Here is a 25,178-nt window from a genome sequence, read left to right on the forward strand (position 1 = left end):
TTCTCAAGTTTCTTTTTCTCTTAGAGCAAACACTTGGCTCTATAAAACCAAAAAAAATGAAGAAAGAATTGCCAGCAAAACCTGCTCCATGCAGTGTGTACAGTGTTACTGATATCCTTGCAGAATAATAATCTTAACTGCTGAGATGCTGACATTGTGTGCTTGTGTTTATATACATACCAATGACACTACAGCTGAATTGAAGATGGGTAAAAATAGCAAGTCCCCCACAAAATAAAAATCTAGGTTTCATCTAGGTACATTATTTTTACAAATGCAATACTTCTGCTTGTAATTTTACTATAAAATATGCAGATAATTGAAATGTATACAATGCCAAGCTCATTCTAGACTGTTGTCTTTATATAGAAATGTTAAGATTTCACTCCTTCCACAGCAAATTTATCATTTTTCTAATATTAAAATATACAAGTACTTCCCTTTGAATACCTGAATAGAAAAACTTGAACACACAGTGCTAGTGATGTTAAAAATAGTATTGGGTCCATTTATGACATTGTTCCATAAAATCCAAGCCAACAGGTCTCTGAGACACTTTAAACATTTGTATTGAAGGTGTTCTAGGCTAGATTTGCTCATGTTAATTTTCCCCACCTAAATATTATTCATCCAATGCAGTAAATTTTAAACTTAGCATTTTAAATTTAAGCATTTCAAAGAACCCCATCCATGTTCTAAATTTAAAACTATCTACAAATCTGACCATGGCAAATTTGTTCATCACTGACATGTTGCTGTGACAGGGGAAAGTTTGTGGCAATTCATTTAATGACAGCCATCAAGAAATGTGCCCATGTAAAATGTAAAGGAGATTGATTTTTATTCTATTGATCACCTTTTGACATTACCTATGATAAAATCAGCAGCATTTGACCACTTTCACCTACCATTCTATCTTCAACCGATTTTCATTCACTCTTCCTTTAGTAGCATTGTATTCACTTCGGCAGCTGAAAAGTTGTTGCCTTATTTGGGAACCTTCACTGGGAGCTTCTTCAGAGAGCTGTTCTGCTTTTTCCAGTTCACTTTGTTGTTCCAGTTCTGCACTCAGGCGTTCAGCTTCCTGCAACAGATGGCTCTCAGATTCCTGTAAACTGCATTAAATAGACTGGTTTAGAACTAGTCAAGGTGAAGCACAAGCTTTGTATTTATACTTCTTTACATACCTATAATATTTAATTGAAGGTTTGCAAGATGAGATGGAATTAAGATCTGTATAATTTTGCTGACCTTCTAGCTGACCCTGGCTTGGGCAGGAGGTTGGACCTCCAGAATTCTGTTCAAACCCAAATCATCCTATGATGCCACGAGAGCAGTGGAATCTGATCTCAAGGGGGTTTTTCTGCATACCTACAGTTGGAGTGAGATTCATTTTATCTAATTTTAACCAGATGGCAGACTGTTACTTAGTCAAATTTATTTGTCTAACACTTCCTGGACAAAAATGAAGAGACAAGGAATCCATTTTATCCTAATAAGTGCCAAAGGTTAGATCTGATGAAGACTGGAGGCCTATAATAGTGAAGTATCCACCAGGACAAGGCCCAGTCTGGACTATATGACAACTTTAAGTTCTTAATTAACACCAGAACATCTACCCAGTGATGACCCAGCAGTCTTGCTACTGCTGTAGTGCCACCAAGACCTGAAATAACTCATGTTATACACACAAAAGCTGAAAAAAAATTTCTGGACATCTGTGGAACCTTATTATAAGGCCTGTAGATCAATTATCTGCTTTGTATCACCAGACTAGCTCCACAGAAACAACAAAGTAACACCTGTCAGCGTCTGGAGACTGGTATTCATAATATACTTAAAAACTTGTGTGGTGATAGCTGAAAACATCCTAAAGGCTGTTAGTAAAATACACTGGTTATTATGGAAAACTCTTAAAGGGAACACAATATGAAAATTCATAGACAATGCATTACACATAAACCTATGCTTTATGCTACAGAAATATTGTGTATGCCTCCTCAATATCACTATATTATGACTTTTATATAATGGTCTACTAAAATGTGTCAGAAATTATGTAGAAGAATGAAGAACTCTATCACTTGTGTTTTACTAATTAAAAATATAGTGCAATATTTTTTAAACAAAGGAACTTAGAATTTTGAGAAACATATTGAGAAAATCTAGACATAAATTTTGGCTCAAATTTGACATTTATGGCTTAAACAGAAAGAGAAATTACATATCACACCAAAGAACAGAGTTGGTAAAATGATAAAATTATGAAAAAAATACAAAATATAAAACTGATGATACTGCACAAACATAGTTGAAATAATATATAAAAAAGTTTTGATTCATGCAACATTTCTCCCTAGATAAGAACTTCCTGTTTCTAAACTAGAAAATAAGAAAACCACAGAATTCAAGAGAAACCGTGTGCCTTCATCATGAAAAAATAATTTCCTGTGTTTACACATATATGTTAAGCAAAAAATAAACAGACTTACTGACACTGGATTCCGTATAATATTTAAATCTTTAAATCTAACAGAAAGTATGCAGTTGTGGGAGAAAATATAATTGGTTGTAGTAACACACAATTTCAAACACAATTCTTTCATAACATATACACTTTACAAACAGTTACATAAACATGTAAGTGAATTCATAAAAACAAAATTTTGAGTATTTATTCTTTCAAGATAATAAAAAAAAGAAAAACAGAAACAAGAATTGAGTGTTGAATCTAGATTTTGCTCCCTACAGATGTCAACAGTATTTTCTAATTTGAATTTAATTGAAGACAATGAAGAAATAACTGCACATCTATCCAAGGTACAAATACAGAATCCCATGACTGCAAAAGTAAGTTTATGCAGTCTGATGTGGCAGCTTTTGAATTTGTGAAATAATTAGTCATTTAGCAGAGGCTTAAGATTCCCAATCTGCTAATGAATCATCATTATTATCTGAGTATCCTCCCGTTTGGGTTAACAGAATATCCATACTAGGCTCCTAAATTGAGATAATATAAATAAAATCTACAACTAGGCCACATAATTGAGTGATTAAAAAGGTTTTCAGGGGCCAAATACAAGATCAGATACTTCAACTTTAGATGCAGCCTTACTACAAAGCAGATGGGTGAGACAGCATCACAATGGGATGACAGTCTGTTCTCAGCAAACATAAATTCAAAACCACTTAAGACTTTGAAGAAAAATATAAAATATATTATCTGCCAGGTGACATCTTTCAGCTTTTAGAAATGCCAAATTGTGCCAAACTGAAAGCAAGAAATAAATTTGCCACTAAACAGAGGACTGCACTTATAGCTCTGTGTACATTAGCAACAGCCTTGGAAACTACCTGCACACAGAGTAATTGCACTCATGATTTTAGACAAATCTGTATTGTATATCAGAGACATCAGTTGCAATAGTTTGGCACAGCTGTCACAGGGAACTGTGCTGCTAAGATATATAAGGCTTTCTCCTTGAGATTTTTATGTGCTAATAAAGGAAAGAAAAAAACCACATAGAGCTTGAAAACCTCAAGAGAAATGACCTCCTGTGTCATTTCTCTTAACATGGCATTGCAACAACACTAGGAGAGATGGGCATTAATTAGGAAAGGAATTGAATTCAACTCTATTATATGAAAAAATAAGTTCTTGATCCACAGAACTGTACAGCATTTGGTAGGGTGAAGAGCAAACAATTAAAAAGCAGCATTGATCTTGTGAAGGGTTCTTTGCAGGAAGAGAATATATATACATACTGCATTTACCACCAGGACAATCCTTACAGCTGATGGAGAAAACCAGACCCTTGCAGATGTCTGGATAAGGAGGAAATGTGTGGTCCTTATTTCTTTCTGTAGAGTGTTAAGAGGCCCTTGGTACCTTGTTCAGATAAGCATGTCTACTTGTTTAACATATGGACAATTGAATCCTAATTTTGATGTCTGAATCCCACTTTTGATATTCTTAAAATATACTGGAGATCATGATGAATTTTTGGTAATTGCTTTCTTTTAGCAGTAGGAGAAATTTATCTGTGAGAATTAGTGCTTGCTCACACATTGGTGTTCTGCTGTGACACACAACTACACCCAATACAGAATGGGGCATCATGATCTCTGATCCACTTTCTTACAGAAGCATGGCCAATTCATACTCCTGTAAGAATGATGGAAAGAATGAGAGATGTAATCTACCATCTAACATTTTCATGCTTTTGGTGCATTCTGTTAAGGGTAGTTTTAAGTGTGACAGAAAGGACAGCTGAGTCCTGTTTACACTTAGGCCCTATTCCACTTGCTATACACACAAAGAGATTGCCTTTACATAAATAAATGTCCCATAAAAAAGAATACTGTATAAATGCATAAAACATGTAGGAATATGTTTGTATTTTTCCAATGAAAGACTGTTTTCAAACTAACACTGGCCGAAAATCAATTAATTAGCAGCTACTGGTTTCTGCTTCAGCTCAGTGAACACCAGTGTGGTAGAAACTCTATCAATTAATCCAAACACCACAAAATATGTTTAGATTTGAGCAGTTAGAAAAGTCTTCTTGTATTTTCTAGGAACCTGAACAACACTGAAGTGTTGTTTTTAACTGTGCTTATCAGAAAGATTTGCTATCTATTCCAGTAATCTGAAATAAAGTCACGTGATGTTTCACAGTCAGAACCATATTCAAACTCTGCATTTTATTAACACAAAACCAGAAGACTCAGCTATCCTCAAAAAAACTGTTATCTAAGTATTTTGAGAACCCTTTTTCAAATTACTTTACATTACTTTGCACTTGCTGCTATTCAGACTGCCAGGAGGCACAGCAAATCCCAGCATCATCCAAATAAGGGGCTATAACCTGAATTAGTTTTAGGGTACTTAAATTAGGCTTTAGCTTGAATGACAGAATTGCCATAAAGTTTTCAATTTGGACTGTCAGTGAAAGTGGATAAAATATGGTTAATACAGTGGATATTATGGTATGCATTACAGGAATGTAACAGGAATATCATGATGCTGATTTTACTGATAATTACAGGTATGCTGTCTGTTACAGTCTGTACATCCATTCCCAATATTATTATGTTTGTATCAGAAACAAAGATGTGTTTAAACAAGTATTTAAGTATCCCAAATTAACCTGAAAGTTTCTATTAAATAGTAGTGGTTTTCAACCTTGTATTCTGGCTTCCTGTTTATGAACTATAACAGCAAGAAAGTCTTAAATGATGATTAGGCTTCAGCATGAGCAGAAAGTACTTTAAGAACAAAATGCTCTGGCTACTGAAAGTCTGAAAAGGAATATTATACCTTATCACAGCCTCATGCAGCAGGGTGTACTGTTCCTTCAGCTCAGCTACCCTGGTGTCTGTGATTTTTCCAGCAGAAAGTAGCTATGGAAGGCAAACAGACAGTTATGAAATCTCCTAAGAACTAATACTTTCATTCTGTTGCAACTTCTTATAACTGTAATTGGCAGCCTTTCAATTTATACAGACTTTGGTAACATAACAAGTTACATACACCACCAAATCAAATAAACAGACAAAAAATTGCTTATTTTCATAAAAATTCAAGGCATAAATATAAGAACATAAAGAATTCTTCTATCACAACTACAGTGCTACTTGCACTGTACCATTTCTTCTTTGACTTTTGCTCTATATTAATATTTCATGATAATTCTGTCTTTTCTTTGAACTCAGGCCATAAGTAACCTCTTTTCATTGCTTAACAGGTTCAGTTTTGGTACAAACCCACTGGCCTGCACAGGCAAAACTGAGGCCTAAAGCATCTCTGCTGGCAATAGGGTTGTAAAAAACATAGGAGCTAGGCTAAAGCTGGATTACCCCCAGGCAACAGAACACATTACCTTACACACCTGTGCAGATCTTCAGCAAACACCAAGATCAAACAGGTCCTTTAAATACCTCCAGAGACAGTGACTCAAACTCTTCCTTGAGCAGTGTGTTCCAACACTTGACCACACTTTCAGTGAAGAAATGTTTCCTAATATCCAATTTAAACCCCTCCTGGTGCAACTTGAGGCCATTTGCTTCTGCTCTATCACTTGTTACCTGGGAGAAGACACTGATCTCATGGCTACACCTCCTTTCAGGTAGTTGTAGAGAACACTAAGTTCTGTTCTGAGCCCCCTTTTCTCCAGGTTGAACACCCCCACCTCCCTCAGCCACTCCCCATCAGACTTGTGCTCCAGACCCTTCTCCAGCTCTGTTCCCTTCTCTGCACTCACTCCAGCACCTCAAGGCCCTTATTCTAGTCAGGGGCTCAAAACTGAGCATGGGATTTGAGCTGTGGCCTCACCAGTGCTGAGTGGAGCAGGACAATCATTGCCCTGGTCCTGCTGGCCACACTTTTCCTGGGTGATATTGCTTTAGAAAACCTCTCTTCCCCTCCTTTGGTCACAAGTAAGGAGAAGAAGTTTAAATCAAATTAAAAAATGTAAGCTGATCCACCTCTATAAAAGTCCATGGCTACCCTGGTGGGGCAGCAAGTCAGACCTGCAACTTCTATGGGACCCTGCCAAGAAATGAGATTATGCAGATCTCCTGAAATAAGAAGTGAAATTACTACAGCTCCAAGAAAATACTATACTACCAGTTATAATTCAACCTTCAGAATATTCAGAGGAAACCATTTAGAACTAATTCTATGGCCAAGAAGCAGAATACATGTCAATATGTCAAAGGAAGTATATATTTTCTTGATAACTGTTAAAGTTTTTTGAAGATTTGTTTCAAAATATTGCATCATAGCAAAGACAATCTTTGCTCCCTGAGACCCCAAGAATAGAAGGTCTGCCTTTCATTTGTTTGCATGAGATTAAAGATAAGCAGCTCTCAAATATTTATTTTGGCATTCTGTATGATCAAAGATACTGTTCACTTAAGTTCAAAATACTATCTAGGTATTCTGTGAGAAAGAAAATATTTCCCTTTCTCAACCCATTTCTTTCTTAGCCTCATACAGAGGTAGAGTTGTCCTGTTTGTGTGGTGTCTCACTAATGTGCTTTCTCCACACTCCTCTGATCTGTACCTGTGAATTACAGGTTTTTTTACTGCTTAGCTTCTCACTGCAGATCTACACCATGTTTGACAATGCTTCCACAGAAATAACCTTGCTTGTCCTGGAGGCTGTGTCTTTTTAATGTCCATAAACTCCTTACAGATTTCACACCTAATTTCTCAGTTCAGTTCAGAGCTAAGAGCTCTATTTCAAGAAGGTTGGTCCTATGCAGGTTGAAGACTTGTAGCATTGAGGACTACACAGGCTGCATGGATGGCATACCAGCATGCCAAAGGCAGTGGTCTCACTTTCCTGGAAAGTTTCATCACCAGATAGTTCCCATTACCACAGTATTTTTTGGAGAGCCATCAAAGAGATAGCACTGGGCTACCCTGGTCCCAGGATTTGTTATTAAAGTTTGGCGTACCCTTTCCTCCAAGATTCTTGGGACAGCAGAAGGGAAAGAGGCAACTGTTTGAGGGGAAGAAATAGTTTGTGGAAGAAGGGAGCAAATGTGATCCTACTCTAGAAAAATTGAATTAATTGTGATGATAAAACCAGACAAGAGATATGCCCCTGATATAAAGATATATAATTCTTTCAAGGTGGCCTGTCCCACATTAATGCTAAAATAACCAAGAGTATTTATGCACTCACAGTCTATTTTATCGCTCAGAAGCTCTCACATTGCTGGGGTGGGTGAAATGTAGATCTCCTCAGTGTAGCTATTTACATTGCTACACTGAAAAGTAAAAGAGTGAGTGAGAAGATGGAGAAGTGAGAAAAAAAAGGGCTTCTAAATGAAAATTGAGGATGACTTTCCTTTCAGTCCTGTGTTAACCATAATGCCCTTGTAAGAACTGAGGTAATTTTATTATACTGGTGATCTCAGATCTGGAGTCTGGAACATAGTTGGATAAATATTCTTGACTTGTTGAGTCTTCCAGTCCCATTCCATGTTAAATACAGTTGTATTTAACTGTATATTGCTTTTCTCAGATTTTCTTTCTCATTTTATAATGTACTGAGACACCATACATTTTCAAACACACTCAGCATTGATAAATCATCTGGATAAACCAGAATAAATTTTCCTTATCTAAATGTAGAATTACTGGAAAGTTGGATGAAGATTTGTCTTTTAACAAATGGTTGCCTGGCAACTTTCTGCTTTCCATTTCCCCATACTCCCATAAATGCAATTACATGGAATTATGTGTCTTATTACTGGATTTACTTGAATCTTTTTCTTTTAATGCAAAATTTCTGTTATGTTTATTTTACCATATTAAGTTACCCTTAACTTGCCCTTGTGATTTTCTAACTGTTACAATTTTTTATATTGCTACATGATTCGAAGTCTGGCTTTTCTACCAGAAAAACAAAACAAAATCTAACAAATCAAAACCAAACCCAAACCCAAGTTCCAAAGCATTTTTTTTCCTTCAATCAGTGAAAAGTCCCAAAGTGCTGGACATTCTATTCTATTACAAAAAATGTGGAGGAAAATTTTGCAGAAAAGGTGAAAGGGAAGGACATATCCTTAATATTTTTCTAGCAAGAAAAGGTAGATATTTTATCTCTGAGCAGGACTCATTTAAATGTAGGAGTCCATGAGAAAAACAGAGCATACTTATGTTCAAATAGCTGTTATGTACAAATGAAAAACTTTTCTCTCTACAAGTTCATATTCACTTGCTACCAACAGTTCCCCACCAGACCCATCTTCAAAATCTCCTGATGAAAATGCCAAGAAAAAGTGAGCACTATGTGAGGTTATACACTATCTGAGGTACCTCTTTTATATCCTTCCAGCTTGACTTCAGCCACATGAGCCCCTGGATCCACGGTAGTTTCTCCAAGCTTGCAAGGTGGAGATGTTAGTAAGAAAGAGAGTATGTCAGAATAGGAATGGGAATTAAAACCACAGAAGGGAGAGGACCCACCTGATAAATGAGGTACTCATCCATGTGAGCAAAACTAGCAAAATCTGGCCCTAACTTGATCAACACTTCCTCACTCTGCATTAACTGCAGTGGGCATTCTCCATTTTATCAGATTATATTCAATTTTTTCTGACAGTCAGCTCAAAACAATGCAGCAAGGAACTCATCTGAAATTCCAAAACAAGTTTTCTCTAACTCTAGGCACATTTCCCATTTCAAATTTCAAGGCTCTTAAAGTTCTTTTGGGACTTTCCAGAAATGAATAAAATTCAGCCAAATATTAAACATAAATAGATGCTGGAATCTGAATATTGGTCTAACTTTTCAGAGTTTTTTGATAAAAAAGCACACAAAATAAGCACAGAAGATAAACAAAGTCACCACCAAGAAATTACCACAACATCAATTACCTACAATCATTATTAAAGTGAAGCACTTGAGGCTTCTTAGGAAATACTTAATTTCAGCAGTGCCTAGGATCTCTGCATTTTGGAGAAATGATGTAGCTAACACGTGTTTCTAATTATGTTTGCAGTTACTGCAAAACAACTAAAATGTATTCTAAGCTCAAATGGAATAATAATACTTTCCCTTCCTTCATGCTAAGTTGTAGGTTTTGTAACTGTAACAAGACATTTTGACTACACTTAGTGTAATTTTAACACAGAATTTCCAACATTTTATACTCATTTTCTATTTCAAATATCTGAAATGTTTCATCAAACAACTCTTTTGCCTCCTAATAGAAGACTAGAGAAAAATATCAAGGCATTGATATATTTTATAGTTTGTATACACTTAGGATTTCAGTATAGTATTAGCCCCTTGGCATATGGCTCTTCTGGCCAGTCTGTTCTGTCAGGTTTGGAATTTCCCTTCTGTGCTGTTTATTTGAAGAGCTTTTCTTACCTCTTTCATATAATATTTAAAGGTTAAACATTAAGCAAAGAGAAAGGGTAAGTTCTCCTCTATAAACAGAGAGCTCTGCCTCGTCTGTCAAAGCCCTCATGAAGCCACAGAGTCTGGGCACAGCACACAGCTCAGGTGTGCCCTATTTGGGGCAGAAGGCAATGCCACCTTCTCAGGGGTTGCTTCAACATGGTAGCAGGGCAACAGGTACAAGGCACACTGAACCCATGCTACAACTCCTGCATGTCTGTCCATATTGCTGGACTCCATTCTCCACAGAATCACAGGGCTAGGGATATCTGCAGGTGTTTGGCTCGCCTGTGCCTGGTATATCCAAATTATCCCAGGAAAATCTTGGACCCATGACAACACACTAAGGGAACTGAAGATTCCTCCTCAAGTTCAGCCCACTGCTCAGAGCAAGTTCAAAACTTCTCACTAATTCTGAAGATCATGTCCTGGCTACTTCAAGATGAAGCATCCAAAAATGAAGGAAAAGCAATTAAAAGGTTGTGGTTGGAACCTCTCTGACAATCTTTAAAAAAAGCCAAACACAAAACAAGGAAATATAATCTTTATACTTTTCATTCAATCATTGTGTATTTTTCAATTAATCTCAAATATTCATACACATATGGAAGATCAACACTTACAAAATTATAATTTCTCTACCCAACAACATTTCAGGCTTCAGCACATTTTTTCAAAGTATTTTAAAACAAGAAGATAAAAGTCATTAATTTAAGATGGTAAACAGTTTGCAATAAATTGTAGTTATTGGTATGCAATTCTGCATTCCATTTTGGAGATTGGGAAACATTGAAAGCACACACAGAAATAGCCATACTGCAGATATTTAGAGAATGACATGCCTTGCTTAAGTCAGTATTCTAGAGAAAGGTTACGATGACAGAAAGTAAAGAAAAATGCACCGACAATTTTAAATAGATACTGTAAATGAAATTTAAAAAAGATGTGGTCACTCTCACCTGGAACGACATACATTTATTACAGGAAGTAGACTTCAGAATAAGTATGGGAAGCTCATTTAGAAAAAGGATGTTTAGTAGCTTTTCAAGTAGAAAAATATTTGTCACTGAGTTTCCTAAACACTTAGCTTAGGTGACAAAAACAACACTTGAAGCTATGAGGTTACTGGCTGCACAAATGTAGTCAGGTGGGAGTAATGGCATACACACAAATCATAAATACACTTATGTACAGTAGATACATTGTACTGCCTTACACTGAACTTCTACAAATTTACTTTTTTAATTACAGATGGATGAACCAGGCATCCTTTAATGAAAAATAAACTGCTGAAGAGCCTCCTAAAACTAACAAATAATGACTAGGAAAAATAATATCCCAAATTCTTTCCCAAGGCGTAGTTTATAACCGTAGTGTTGTTGCCCAGTTCATGGGAAGAAGCAATCCCTACATGGAAAATATAAACATCAGGCACAATCAAGATGGCACAGTGGGTGAGACTATGCTGCTGGCCAACTGAGGCTTGCATGGCTCAGAAAAGAGGGCATAGGAGACTGATAAGACAGGCATTTCAGGAAAGGACACAGCTTTCCTGCTGTCATCAAATTTCGTTTGGCTACAAAGCAGGATAGTAAGTAACCAGCACAGTCTTATACTTGGTGTTTTTATTGGAGCAGGTTTGCAGGAATCAGAAAGGAATTTTTCTGAAAACACAAAGAAGGGAGAAGCTTTTGTATTTGGTATATCATCACTCTGAAAGTGCATTTGGGTTTATTCTCTCTGTATATTGAACTAACTACAGGATCTTCCATGGCTACAGATAAAGGAAATAGCAGTAAACTAGAGATTTTGAGCAGGCAGATCAGATGACACGAGAGAGAGTTAATAAGAACATAATTTTGTGGACCTCCTTCTTTACAAATTTGGTCCTCACCTTAACAGAAGGAGTGATTTTTCTTTGACCATATGAATTTTATGATGTGCATTATATTTACAGTTCTGATATGAATATCATATCCACTGCTTACAAGATCTGTCAGTGGTGCCTTTCTGCCTGCTGCACAATTTATAAATAAAGCAATGAACAATTTAAGCAGGTAGGAAGCCATGCAGCCACTAGTTCTATGTAATCTGTATCTGAACAAGAATATTTATAATACCAAATGGAATAGCACTGCTTTCCCTTTTCTGTTCTGATGTGTTCTCACAGACACTTGAGGAAGATGAATAGGTAGCCCCACAATCCAGTGCACAGCATAAGGACTGCTTGCATGAAGAGTTACTACTGAGTTAAAACAGAAAACAATTTAGCTAATCAGAAAGAATTCTAAATCAGAATTTGTTTCTAGTAAGGAATTTTGGTATACATTCCACATTGTAGAAAAACCTGAAAATTAATCTAATTACTGGGCATTCTCTTTCTCAGTCAAAACGTATCACAGAATCACTGAAGTGTACAAAAACATCAGAAATATTACTGCAGCAGTTCAATCTCAACACATTCCATCTCTGCCACAAAAATGGTTTGTATGAATGAGTCCCAATGTACTTCAGGTTTGTACATAACAATCATTTGAAGTCCTTAGACAAACCTGGATATTTTGCAGCAATTCTTCTGCAGGAGATGTTGACTCCCAGAACAAAGCCAGAAATCAAACAGATGCCAAGCTGTTGTGTTTTAAATTGCCATAGTCACTAGTTAAATTAACATCTGCCTACAGTCATAACTTTGTTGTTTTCTGCTTGACCTACATTCCATTATCTGCCAGAAAAAGAAAAAAAACCTTATTCTAAAAATTCATGGGAAATGGTTCATGCTGGTTTTGATAAACTTTGGATAAACAATCTCAGACAAGTCTAATAAAATGAAATATATCACTTCTTTAACCTTGCAGTCACTGGGAAGTTCTGTGAACAGAATTAAAAACTTCAGCAGAATTTCAGAGTATCTTGAGCTGTCAGTTATTTTTATCTTTAGGAAGATGTCTGTATGATAAAGATATCTCTTCAGTCCACAGGAAAAAAAATAGATTCCTAAAAAGTAGACTAAAAGAGATTAAAAGCTAAAAGCAAATTAGCTTTAAGTAAAAAGCAAAGACCTTCGCAGAAAAGACTCAGTTACAGTCATCAGCTGTTATTCAGTTAGATCCTTTCATAGTTGAACAAGATTGACTTTTGGGGGTTGTGATTGCTTAACTAATTTAAAGTCTTTTGTATTATACAGAACATTCTAGATCTAGAAAGACTCCATCTGGTAAGAAACTTTGTTTATAAACAAACAGCAGGTCTTAGTTTAAAATTGGTCCAATATTTCTGCCATAAGTTAAACTGCATCAGCATCTTACAGCTTAAGATTACTCAGTGTCCTCCTTCTTTGCTGAAAAACTCAGATTTGAAACTTTGCTTCATTTATTCCAAGAAGGATAGGAGACATGAAACATGAAAAAGGCTGTGTCATACTATTTTGGGTTCCTGAAGAAAGAAAACAGATGTGACAAATTGTTGGGAATGGATAGGAAGAAAGGCCAGAACTCAATTACAAGGGTGCTCCAGGTAGGAGAAGGATAAGACTGGAGGAGAAATGGATCTTCTGGACTCCAGGCAGACTGGTGACAGCTTAGGAGCAGAACATCAGACCAAGAATAAAATCAGGAGCAACAGAGTAACTCAAGATTACTGAATTCATCCAAAGGAGGAAGTAAATATCCCAAAAGGAAGATATATATGGGACTAAGGAATAGATGTCTCAGGACAGAGATGTCTGAAAAGCGGAGATTCTTCACCTTACTGTCTGAACTTTATTTTTACATTCAGTATGGGCAAAAAATTCTGCCCTTCTAGATGTTACAAAGTTCTACAAAGATAGTTTAGGCTTTCAATGTAGCACAGCAATCACAAATTACAACAATATTTGTTATACATTTAAATATTTCAAGGAAAATCGTAGAATGCGGTCTATCAAGGATAATTTATTCATTTTGCAAATACGGAACAGTTTTTCCAGTTCAAAGTCACAAAGCAGATAGCAGAGACAATTGTAAACTGAACAAACAAGAGTGTGGGGGGGAATGTGGCTTCCCAAATAACAAGGATTTAAGAATTCTATTCTATTTCCAAAGCCCCTCCAAAGAGGCTGGGATAGCTTTTCTCCATTTGACAGTAGCAGCCATACACAAGAACAAGGCTTCAGAAATACCTGATTTTAGACTGATACATGAAAAATTAGCATCAAACAAAAAAAAATGAAAAATTTTTTTAAAATTGCAAATTAAAATAATACATTTTATGTTTTACAAACATTTCAGTTTTGGTAAAACCAAAGTGATGTCAGTATCTTACACCTGGATGGCAGGGAGTGGCTTTTACCTCATTGCTGGGGAACTATTACAATCTGACAGGGGGAGATAGAGTTTTGTCACATAACTGAAAGCATCATGGCAGGTTCTGGGATGCTCATTTAGAATACAAGGAAGATCCATTCAAAACCCATCTCATAGGACAGTGCCTCGACTTTTGTGCTATGCAGGAATCTGAAGGAATTTTTGCAGGGGTTAAACAAGTAGGGTTTTTTGACCAAGCCTCCTTCCTGTACTATCAATATAAGCATGTGGTGTGAATAGTAGCTAGTAACATTACAGAGATCAGGAACTTGGGGATTATAGGTGTGACTAATATCTGCTTAATGTTTAATCTGTGTTATGACTAATTTCAAATAGGGTTTAGGGAAAGAAAAGGTTCAGGTTGGACTAATTAAACAAGAACTGGTGTAAATACCCTTTAATTATGCAAGTTATTTGACCCTTGACTGAGCTGTGAATGCATAAAGACATACCCATGTAGCCTTGTTTTGAGGTACAAGGAAAATTACACAGATCATTAAAATTGTACAGGTATCACATGAGAATGGCAAAGGTGGCTGTAGAATGCAAATGGCAATTGTCACCTGGAGAAGTATTTCACTTGGAATCAGTCATGTAAAGTATAGGATTAACTCTGAAAGTTGATATGAGGCACAATAAAAAGAAGAGCAATACCTCAAACAGAAGAGTGTTCCTCCCTAGGTCTCTGCCTCACTGTAGATTTAGAATTTGGGACATTAATCAGAACATCAGGATTTTCTTTGGGTTTCCTGTACAATTAGTCTAACAAGTAGGATCTGATGCATAAAAGGGGAAACTATCTTAAGTTCACTTCCCTTCATTTAAAAAGGCTCAATAAGAAGTACCCCAAATCAGATAATAGTGAATTTTAACTGTGATGTGCCATAGAGATTATGAATATTCCAGATAACTATTTTAAGGTGGGCTAGGTGAAATAGTAAGAAGAAAGTGCTGTTCATCCTCATGAAATTGTGACTCTGTACTGAAAAATGTTTGGAACCAAAACTATACCTGTGTTTCAACATGTTTGGGGTTTTAAATAATTTGTATGACTATATCTATTAAGTTTAAAAAAATAGGGAGAAGGGGACTGACTGTCAGTAAAGCTATTGCTGTGATAAACCTCAAACTGGGAAAAAGGCTGGGTTTCACTTTCTCTACCTGCTTTTTTTTTCCGAAAAAAGAAAATACTTATACAATAAGGAATTAAATTAAACTGCATAACTTACCAGCACACATGCATTTCATCATCTGGCTTACATACACTAGCTCTGAGTCAGAAATACTCACTGAAATGTGCTACTCTTGCAAGCACTACCTAACTTTGCTCGGCTATTAATCACTCGTGATGCAAGCACTCCCACCCATTTCTGAGAACAGTGTAGGCTGTCTGATAACTTGCAGGCTTCGAGCTGCCCTTATAAAGTTGTTCCACTTGTGCATACTTCCTCATTCTGCTAGTTTGTCAGTGAAGATGAAGCTCCTCATTTACATAGTCTTGCTGAAGTCAACTCTCCTTGCTTTGACAAATGTTTTTGCCATTATTTTAGAAGAAGAAGAGAATGCTAAAGAAGCCAAACTTACTGAAACTTGTCCCATAAAGCTCAAAGCTAATCGGAAATGTGATGAAGGAGAGGATTGTCCTTATCAGATAAATTTGCCTCCGATGACCATCCAGATACCCAAAGAATTCAAACTGCTTGAGAAGACTCTCAAAGAAGTACAGACCCTTAAAGAATCAGTAAACAAGCTGCAAAAATGCTGCCAAGATTGCAAGCTGCAAGCAGATGACAACCAGGAAAGAGACAGAAGTAATGAATTCCTGCTACCCAACACTGCAGAAAACAGCGAAAGCCAAGATAACAGAGTACAGGAACTGCAAAGCAAAGTTAACAGAATGGCAACAAGCTTAAAAAATGCAAAGAGCCAGATTCAGACACTGCAGGGTCGTTTAGAGAAGCTGAGCCTCATAAACATGAACAATGTGGAACATTATGTTGACAGCAAAGTTGCAAATTTGACATTTGCTGTGAATAACCTGGATAACAAGTGTTCTTCTAAGTGCCCAGCAATGCAAGCAAAACCTGGTATGTAATCTGTTAATTCTTACTGCTGTATAAGCTTTCAGTGTTTCACATTTCACTAGTGTTAGGTAAACAACTTAAAATATATTTTACCCAAATAGCTGTGTTATTAACTTCACAAGTATCTGCTCTTTAAGTGTGTATTTATACTCCTGTAAAACATTTCAGCAGCCACTAGAGGGTTACTGAGAGCTGCAGGTGTTCAGTCCCTCCTAGAGTTGGACTTCATTTAGGGATTGGAAACATGAAATTTTAAAGGACAAATTTGTTTTCAATTTAATAAATAAACATGAAAAATTAACCTTATTTTACACCATATTACCCTTCATTAGAGACATGAAGCATCAGTGACCAACACATTTTCTCCTTGGATGCAAAGGGTTAAATTTTCTCTAGGTGTGCCTTAGAAAACTGCCTTTTATTTTTTCTCACTACAAAACTGCAGATACTCTGAAAAGGGGTGCCAGGTATCAAGTGTATCTAGCAAAATGCATCATTATTAATGGATAATAATTTTCTTTTCATCACAGCAAACACCTGAAAGGCTCCGCTAAAAAGAGCTTACTAACAGCACTTCTCGACTGGGTAACATATGTACCATCATTTTAACACTAAACTCTGTGCATTAATTTAATATATAAGGAGCATAAAAGAGAAAACAGGTGTTAGCACTGAAAAAATCCACTTTTTTCTTTTGCCATTTAATTATCCTAACAAAGGAATAGAACCAATGCTCTCTTTCTAATGTTTGATGTTATTAAGTCAAGATTGAGGGGTTTTCCTAAAGTCATAAAGTTTTTATATTACATTTAGGAATCCTTGAAAACAAGAAATGCTCCACAGATTGTCAGTGTATTCTACTACTTAGATATCAAACATAAGAAGATAAAGCTCTTGAGAGACAAAACAGAGAAAGAGGAGGCTGCATTACAATCTTTAAGTCTCTTGCTTAGCATCCAAGCTTAAAAAAAATTATATCTACACATATTGGAAATGGACAGATGTGTATGTACAGCTGAAATTCCTGAAAGTGTTCTTCTTTGAAAAGAGGAAATAAGTAGTAATAATAAAGGTAATGCTCTTACTATATTAGTAATCAGATAAAAATCGCTACAAATAAATTATGTTCAGATACCAAACATTCACAAAAATAATGAGTAATTTTTGTTACATTAATAATGAATAATAAATCACATTCAAATACAGTACTCAGATAAAATAACAGACTAAATTAGTTTTTGATATTCCTCACATTTACTAATTGCTGGATAGTGTTCAGGGCACATGATTATGTAGATATTCCTTATATTTTTCAACAAGACACTAAAAACATTTGCAGCAGCAACATATTCATTATGAAAGCTGGCAAGGAAAACAGCTACAACTTTTTCCTATTCAGGAGCCATTCCTGCATCCACTGAAAGTAATAGTAAAACTTTATTTAAATAGGAATTGAATTGCATTATAGAAGTATTTTATCTAAAATGTATATTCTCTGTTAATAACTGCTATGAAATTTAGTCTACCAAAGATTTTCCACGAAGTTCAGTGTGATAAATGAGAATTTATTGTGGATTTAGATTAGGCTTTAAAGCCTTTGACTCCTATACTTTGTGGTTTCATAAATGTCCAGTTTTCTGGAAAACAAGAGGTCCTGAGTCTTGCTCCCTGCTGCAGCCTGAGATGACTTCTCCCTTTCAAGAAGTAACTTGTTCAAATCTTCTAGGAAAAAATTACAACAGAATCTGAACATGAAAACACCCATACATTCAAATCTGCAATAGGAATGAACACTATGGTTTTGACTCTTAACTGAGAACTTCTGAGAGCTCTCCATATCTCTTAAGAACACGGAATCCTAATACCATGCTGTTGAACAGAATTAAATTAATGGATGACATTGTGGATCAAAAATGGATTTTCACTCTGGGGAAAAAACCTGGGGTATTTTTCCTCTGAATAAAACACATCACCCATTGGTGGGGAAAAGGAACCGTTAGCAGTGAATACCAACATTGTTCTTTTCTGTAAAGCCAGCAATGCCACATACACAGGAAAGCACCATCACCTTCATCTTTCTAGGACTCACACAATTACAACAGATGTAACAATTTTATTACTTTTTTCCTGCTTCCTAAATTACAGTCAACATTAGCACACAAAGCATTCCTGATGACGTTATGTTCTCTATCAAATGATGTTTACTTAACAATAGCCAGGTTAACATCATTCCCACATGGACAAAGCTCTTTCTCTGACATACTGCCAGATGGAGCTGTAGATTTGAGGCAGATTGTGAAGCTATACATTTAAATACAAAAGGCAGCAAGTGTGTAAAGACAAAGCATTAGAAATATGGATGGAAGAAATCGGGTTGAATTTACATGAGATAAAAGGATAGAGTAGAGAAAGGGACAAAAGGAAAGCAAATAATCAAAACACCCTTATATTAGGCATTTTGCTTAAAAAAAGTAGTTGGGTTTTTTTAGTCAACTATCTGATGCAGAGATCCTAGATGACATCTGTTATACAGTAAATCTGATGGAAAAGATATTTTTCCCTAGAACTGAAATTGTTGCAACACTATTTGTGATGCAAAAGCCTCTCCAATGCAAGTTCTGTACGCCATATCAGTCTGGGTAAAAATTTTTTATATTTTAAAATTGAAATTATGTTCATTCTAACACTACTTGTTCTTTCACCAGTTATACAAATAATGCAGAGAGACTGTGCTGACCATTACACAGCAGGGAGAAGGAGTAATGGAATCTACAGGATTAGCCCTGATCCCAGAAACGGGAGTTTTGAAGTTTACTGTGACATGCAAACACAGGGAGGCGGCTGGACAGTGCTGCAGCGGCGTCAGGATGGCAGCACTAACTTCAACAGAACCTGGAATGACTACAAACATGGCTTTGGAAACCTCAGCAGGGAGTTCTGGCTAGGCAATGACAAAATTCACCTCCTGACGAGGAGCCAGGAAATGCAACTGAGGATTGATCTGGAAGATTTCAATGGGATCAGAGAATATGCCAAATACGAGCACTTCTATGTGGCCAACGAGTACCTCAAGTACCGCCTGAGCGTGCACGGCTACAGCGGCACCGCCGGAGACGCCCTCCACTACAGCAGGCACTACAACCACGACCAAAAGTTCTTCACAACCCCGGACAGGGACAATGACAGGTATCCCTCAGGAAACTGTGGTGCCTACTACAGCTCTGGCTGGTGGTTTGATGCCTGCTTGTCAGCCAATCTCAACGGCAAGTACTACCACAAGAAGTACAAAGGCGTTCGCAATGGCATTTTCTGGGGCACGTGGCATGGTATTTCTGATGATACTCCCACTGGATATAGGCAACCCTTTAAATCAGTAAAGATCATGATCAGACCCAAAAGTTTTGTGCAGTAATTCTACACATTCCTCTTAACTAGTTTCCATTGGATTGCACTCAAAATCATACTTACTCAGTATTATACTCAGAAATCAAGTATTCAGTTATGTTTGGCAAAAGATTGTTCTAGACAAAACAACATACTTCCACATAATCTTTTTAGAGATGGTTTGACCCATATAATGCATTAAAAACCAGCATTAAAATATCTGATAGTTATTGCTAAAACTTAACACCAGTTAGGTCTTGGTTTTATGCAAATATTCTAAACATTGCTTTTGGTGCTTTTACTGACTGTGATATACCACATTTTATGATTTAAAACTTTTATATTGTCTTCCACAAGTTGTCTGAATGATTACCTACATTTTAACCTGAAAATAATTCAGAGATGTAACTAATATAAATTTGTCAACCCTTTGTAAAAAACCTAGTTTCTGTAAAACAGTCTTTTTCCATCATCTATCCTTCATAACTTCAAAGGTATACCACAGCAACATCAATATAAATTAGGAAAAGTACTAAAAATTATTATTTTTAAAGAACTAGAAAACAGAGGGCCACATAGCTTGCCCAAAGTCACAAAAAAATGCTTTGAAGAAAACAAAAAAACGAAGATGATTCCTCAAATTTCATCCCTTTATCAAAGGTTTATCAAAGTTGGTAGAAGAATTGAATAAAAGCAGAGGAAATAATTATAAAATCATAGAATCATTTAGTTTGGAAAAGACCTTTAAGATCAAGTCCAACTGTTAACACAGAACTGCCAAGTCCACACTAAGCCATGTCCCTAGGTGTCACATCTACACCTGGACAGAGTATGCACTGAACAACAACATTCTTGCTTGTTTTGGTTCCTCCATTCAAGCTCAAGGTCGTATTTGTCATTTGTGGGAGAAAGGAGCCATTATGTGGCTTATTGCACATTTATGCAGGCAGGTAGACAGGAGGAAGGAAGACACATCAATAAGAATCCATATTCTTTGCATTAATGCCTCTAAATACAAAGAGTTTCCAGTGCCATTTTGCTTTCTCCTGAATCCTTTGGGTAAGTCAAATGTTACAAGATGCTCTTGTAGAGACTCAAGCTCTCATTCAAATAATTCTCAATCTACATATCATTAGATTCTAATGAAACTAAGAATTATAAATATTTTGTAACATAAGAAAAGACTGTTCTCCCCTTTTTTAGACTACACATTTTGTAACCACAGAAACATAAAAACATACTGTCAGTTCTAAGCAAAAAAGAGAATATAAGATCAAAGATTTTTTTTTCTAAAATATAAAAAATAAAAACATGAAATTGTCAAATAGTGCAGGAATTTCAATTTAGAGATACTGCTATTAAATATTACATTGTAGATAGTGAGCACAAGTTTGACTGCACATATTTAGACCATGTCTCTATAAAGATAGTGACCAACAGTGAGTGGAGGTGCCACTTATCTTAGCAAGAGGCTATTCTACTATCTTGCTTACACCAATCCTGAGATGCAGAAAAACTACACTAAAACTCTATACCTTTAGCAGCTAAGTGTGGTCATTGTTGGCATAGCTTTTTAGATTAAAAGAGACATGAAAAAAAAGAATAGAAGCATACATCTGACATAATACTTTATAAATATTATATCTACCTTTTTTTTAAGATTACAACAAAATTATTATGGCTATAAGTAATGAAAATGAAGAACACTGGCAATAGCTAAATTGTAAAATATTAATATATATTTTAAAGAAGTAAATACTTTGAAGGATAGTTCAAATGTAATTTGGTTTATTATATTTCAATTTTAAAGAGCAATGAAAAGTTTTAACTGCAAGATGTATCATCTTTGCTTGAGAATATGTTTTGAAGCTATAGAATATTTATTTTGGGATAAAAAATAGTTGTCTAAACAAAAAAAAAGCAACTGAAGAAGTGTTGGTTAGAAGAGTAAATATCTAATTGCATATGATTACATTTAATCATTTCACATGAAATGCACAATTTGTTCCTATTCATTATATGATGACTAGCTAAGTGCGACTTATGGTATCTACAATATTCCACTTGAAAATGTATTTTTAATACTAAGTTGTAAGAAGAGAAACTGTCCTTTTTAAATCTTGTTTAAAGGAAACTTTGTAAAACACAAATGTTAACAGAATAAGCAAATGTGACTAAAATCACCTGCCAAAGCTCTCTCTCATGTCTTTAAAAACAAAAAGAAAAAAAAAAAAAGAAAAAGAAAGTGTAATGCTGTTACAGAAATCTGATTGTGACCTGTCTGGAACTGTTGTAGCTGAATCTCTGTCAATATGCGCTAGTTTTGCAAAGTGTAACTCCATCTCCTTATTGCAAACATTATTTGTTTTTGCTCGGTGTAATAAAATAAGAATGTCCTACTGTTAAAGCTGTACTACTGTCATGGATGTACATAAGGACTATTAAAAATTTCTCATAAATAATTTTATTGATATTCTGTAAAAATTGAAGCAGTAAGAAAACACCAATAACCAATACAGATGACCATGTGACATGCCAAGAGAGTACTTGCTAGTAACGACAGTTCCTTAGAGATCTGTTTTATGACCCTTCAGCTACCAGACAATACCAAGGGCTGAAATCTCAGATATTTTTTGTAACTATTCATAATTTGGAAAAGGAAAAAGTAATTGCCCAATGAAGAGTTTACACCACCTCTATCTTTAACATGAAACAGGAGAAGCAAACCAAGGTTTTGACCTTTCAGATCACATACAAGAGTCATCAAAGCATGTGAACACAAATACAAATACATACCCCAAATTAAATAATGCAGTTTTTTATACAAAGTAAAAGCCCTTGATCTCTGCCTAAGGCTTATTAATTCAAAACATGCCTTTTAATCTATGGAAAACATCTATATAACAGTGATTAGCATATGAAGACTGAAGACACTTGTGGTTTTAATCCTGATAATATTTAAATAGCAAATTTTAGTGGAAAAAATTACTAACAGCGGGTTTGCTAGCTAAATTCCTATGGCTTGTTTCCAAAATATAAAGGCACAAGCCCATCCGTTCAGCGTGATCAGCCAAGCAGACTGTAATGTCTTGGCTTCCTACACATTGCTTAAACAAAACCAAACCAAACCTTAAAAAAAAACCCCAAATAAACCAGAGAAGAAATTCAAAGAAGGTTTGAAAGCACTGGTGCTTTTTCCTTCCCTTTTAAATGCAAATACCTGTTTCCTTAACTGTGTTTATTGGGAAAGACTGCAGTCAAACTTGGAGTGAGTTGAGAACAATATGTAGCTTGACAAATTGGTGGGGAAAAATAATTGCTTTTAAGTGTTTATTTGGAAAAGAACTTAAGAAGGTGGCCAATCCCTATCCAGACCCCTGTTGAAAAATTAAATCAAAATCAAACAAAAGTGCCAAATTTACCTAGCTTCTATGATTTACATGCCATGGAAAAATCAAAACAGGTAGAATGCAACTTGAATTTTCACAGAGGGAAAAAAAAAAAAGAAGACAACATAATTAAATACTGGCCCAAAAAGAAAGGGGATTTGAATATATTAAAATATTTTTAGATTTTTTTGTGTTCTTTTTCTTTCAGGAAAAAAAGGTAAAAATGGTACACATAGGCCTGAAGACATTGACATAAGTTTTAAAGAAAAATGACCGAGCAATACCATCTATAGGCCCTGCTAGATGCAAACATTTCCTATACTAAATTGATCTCCTTTGTTCACTGCTTTAAACTTTTATGGAGTTATAGTTCTTCTGCCAGAAGTTAATTTGGCTGTCACACTCAATAGTAACCAGAAACAGAGAACAAAATTTTAAGATGGTATGTCAAGTCCAACCTTCACATAAGTCATGAGAACATGGAAATTATGAAAGCAACGCTATTTTCTAGTCCTCATTCATCAGCTTTTTCTTACCTTAATTAAAGGAGTAATCCATTTGGAAAATAATAATAGGAAAAAAGAACCCAAATTACCTGGTTATATTTATATAATCAAGACAAACTGGAAGTTTAATTAAGACTACATTTCAGCAGGAGTAGTATGCCATCATTTAAAATTACACCATACAAAATAATAGTTGGCTTTACACACTTTTAAGCAATTACATGGAGTGAATGATTTTTATGGAAAAGCAGGATGCACTTTGAGAAACAGAAATCCTCATGCCTTTCTTCAGACAGAGTACAAGCCTCTCCACCTCACTCTACAGTTTAACCTCCATATGCTAAATCCAAATACAAGGATTCTTTCTCATGCAGACATTTAAGGCTCTGTTCATTCAGGAGTATTTGGACACAGGTGCTTGGAATAAGTAAATCAGGAATCTCCTTTTTAACCCTTAAAGCAACCTCATGTGTGTAATAGATGATTCTCCACCAATGAAGTTTCTAGTGAATGTACGATTGGTCACATTGCTCTGGCTTCCTCATCACAGGGTTGTGCTGACATAAAATCCCAGGTAGACCCAGTTTTTAGTGCAAATTTGCCTTGTCTCAAACACACATTTTAGGTGAGAAAACAGGAAGAGATAGCTTTGGAAAACAATATAGCAATATAGCTGTCAAGTTTCACGACTATCAGAAACAGCTGAGAAAACGCCAAAATGCAAGAAGATGTTACAGTTAAAGGTTATTCCTTCCCACAGTCTCACACTACAGAGCTCTAGTTCCTCTGTATGGTATGAAATCTGCACACTTGACTTTATAACAGCATAAAAAACCAAGACATCATAAATACTTTCAAACAGGCTTTTCAGAAATGAACAGAAATACCATCTGCTTTGTGATAGTTCAAACACACCCAACCACTTCCAGGCCTTGTTTCCTCTCAGTATCACCTGCTATTGGTAAGAAAAACCTCTCTGTAGAATGAGCAGGTCATACCAGCTCTGTTCCCATTCCTGCTGTTTGAAAGCACTTGTAAATCCACTCAATTCCTCTACAGCTTTTTTAGGAACAGTCAACTCTCCTGTTGCAACAACGATTTGCTTTAACATCCACAATACAAATTATTTCCTACTTGCTGGAAGCTGTTGCAAAAAACCATACTCCAGCTTACAGAAACATAATCATGCCTAGCTGACTTCCCAAAAGGTTTATTTAATTAGCAGTAAGATGCCTGTGCATGGAGGTGGAGACAACATCTGTCTCAGCTGTCTGTGCCAACATATTTATATGATTTTTTGTTGGGCCAGGAGCCTTTGGAGCTTGTCATGTGAAGTGTGCCAGGATCAGCTTAAGTTTAAAAATGTTGTTTGCTTTCAACGTACTAATCTGTGTCAAGATTTTTATATCTTTAATAGAGCACATACATATGTGGTGAGTACTAAAACAAATTATGCACTGCTATAGTTACCATGCAAAAATATAGTGATAATCACACTTTATAACAGCAAAAAGCACATTACAGAATGTGTACGGGGACAAAAATTAAAATGG

At 35.7% G+C, this 25,178-nt stretch overlaps 2 protein-coding genes across 5 annotated transcripts in view; one reads left to right on the forward strand and one right to left on the reverse strand.

Annotated features, from left to right (window-relative positions):
• Positions 1-25,178, reverse strand: part of CCDC146 (coiled-coil domain containing 146) — a 65,384-nt gene that overhangs the window by 30,051 nt on the left and 10,155 nt on the right. For all 4 annotated transcript variants that reach the window (XM_059473227.1, XM_059473228.1, XM_059473225.1 and 1 more), the window contains 2 exons: positions 5,321-5,403; positions 909-1,115 (listed from right to left, as the gene is read on the reverse strand). In XM_059473227.1, coding sequence (XP_059329210.1) covers positions 909-1,115; positions 5,321-5,403 — 290 coding nt within the window. The remainder of the gene's footprint in view (positions 1-908; positions 1,116-5,320; positions 5,404-25,178) is intronic.
• Positions 15,611-22,192, forward strand: FGL2 (fibrinogen like 2). The gene is made up of 2 exons (XM_059473231.1): positions 15,611-16,349; positions 19,052-22,192. The coding sequence occupies exons 1-2, from the start codon at positions 15,611-15,613 to the stop codon at positions 19,756-19,758; spliced, it is 1,446 nt and encodes a 481-aa protein (XP_059329214.1). The 3' UTR covers positions 19,759-22,192.

This window comes from Ammospiza nelsoni, chromosome 5 (assembly GCF_027579445.1).
Source record: "Ammospiza nelsoni isolate bAmmNel1 chromosome 5, bAmmNel1.pri, whole genome shotgun sequence".
Taxonomy (NCBI): Eukaryota; Metazoa; Chordata; class Aves; order Passeriformes; family Passerellidae; genus Ammospiza; species Ammospiza nelsoni.

Bases quoted from the DNA above. Each gene is read 5' to 3' on its own strand.
- FGL2 (XM_059473231.1), top strand. From the start codon at position 15,611: ATGCAAGCACTCCCACCCATTTCTGAGAACAGTGTAGGCTGTCTGATA. The intron at 16,350-19,051 runs GTATGTAATCTG...TTCTTTCACCAG, and splicing joins AGCAATGCAAGCAAAACCTG to TTATACAAATAATGCAGAGA.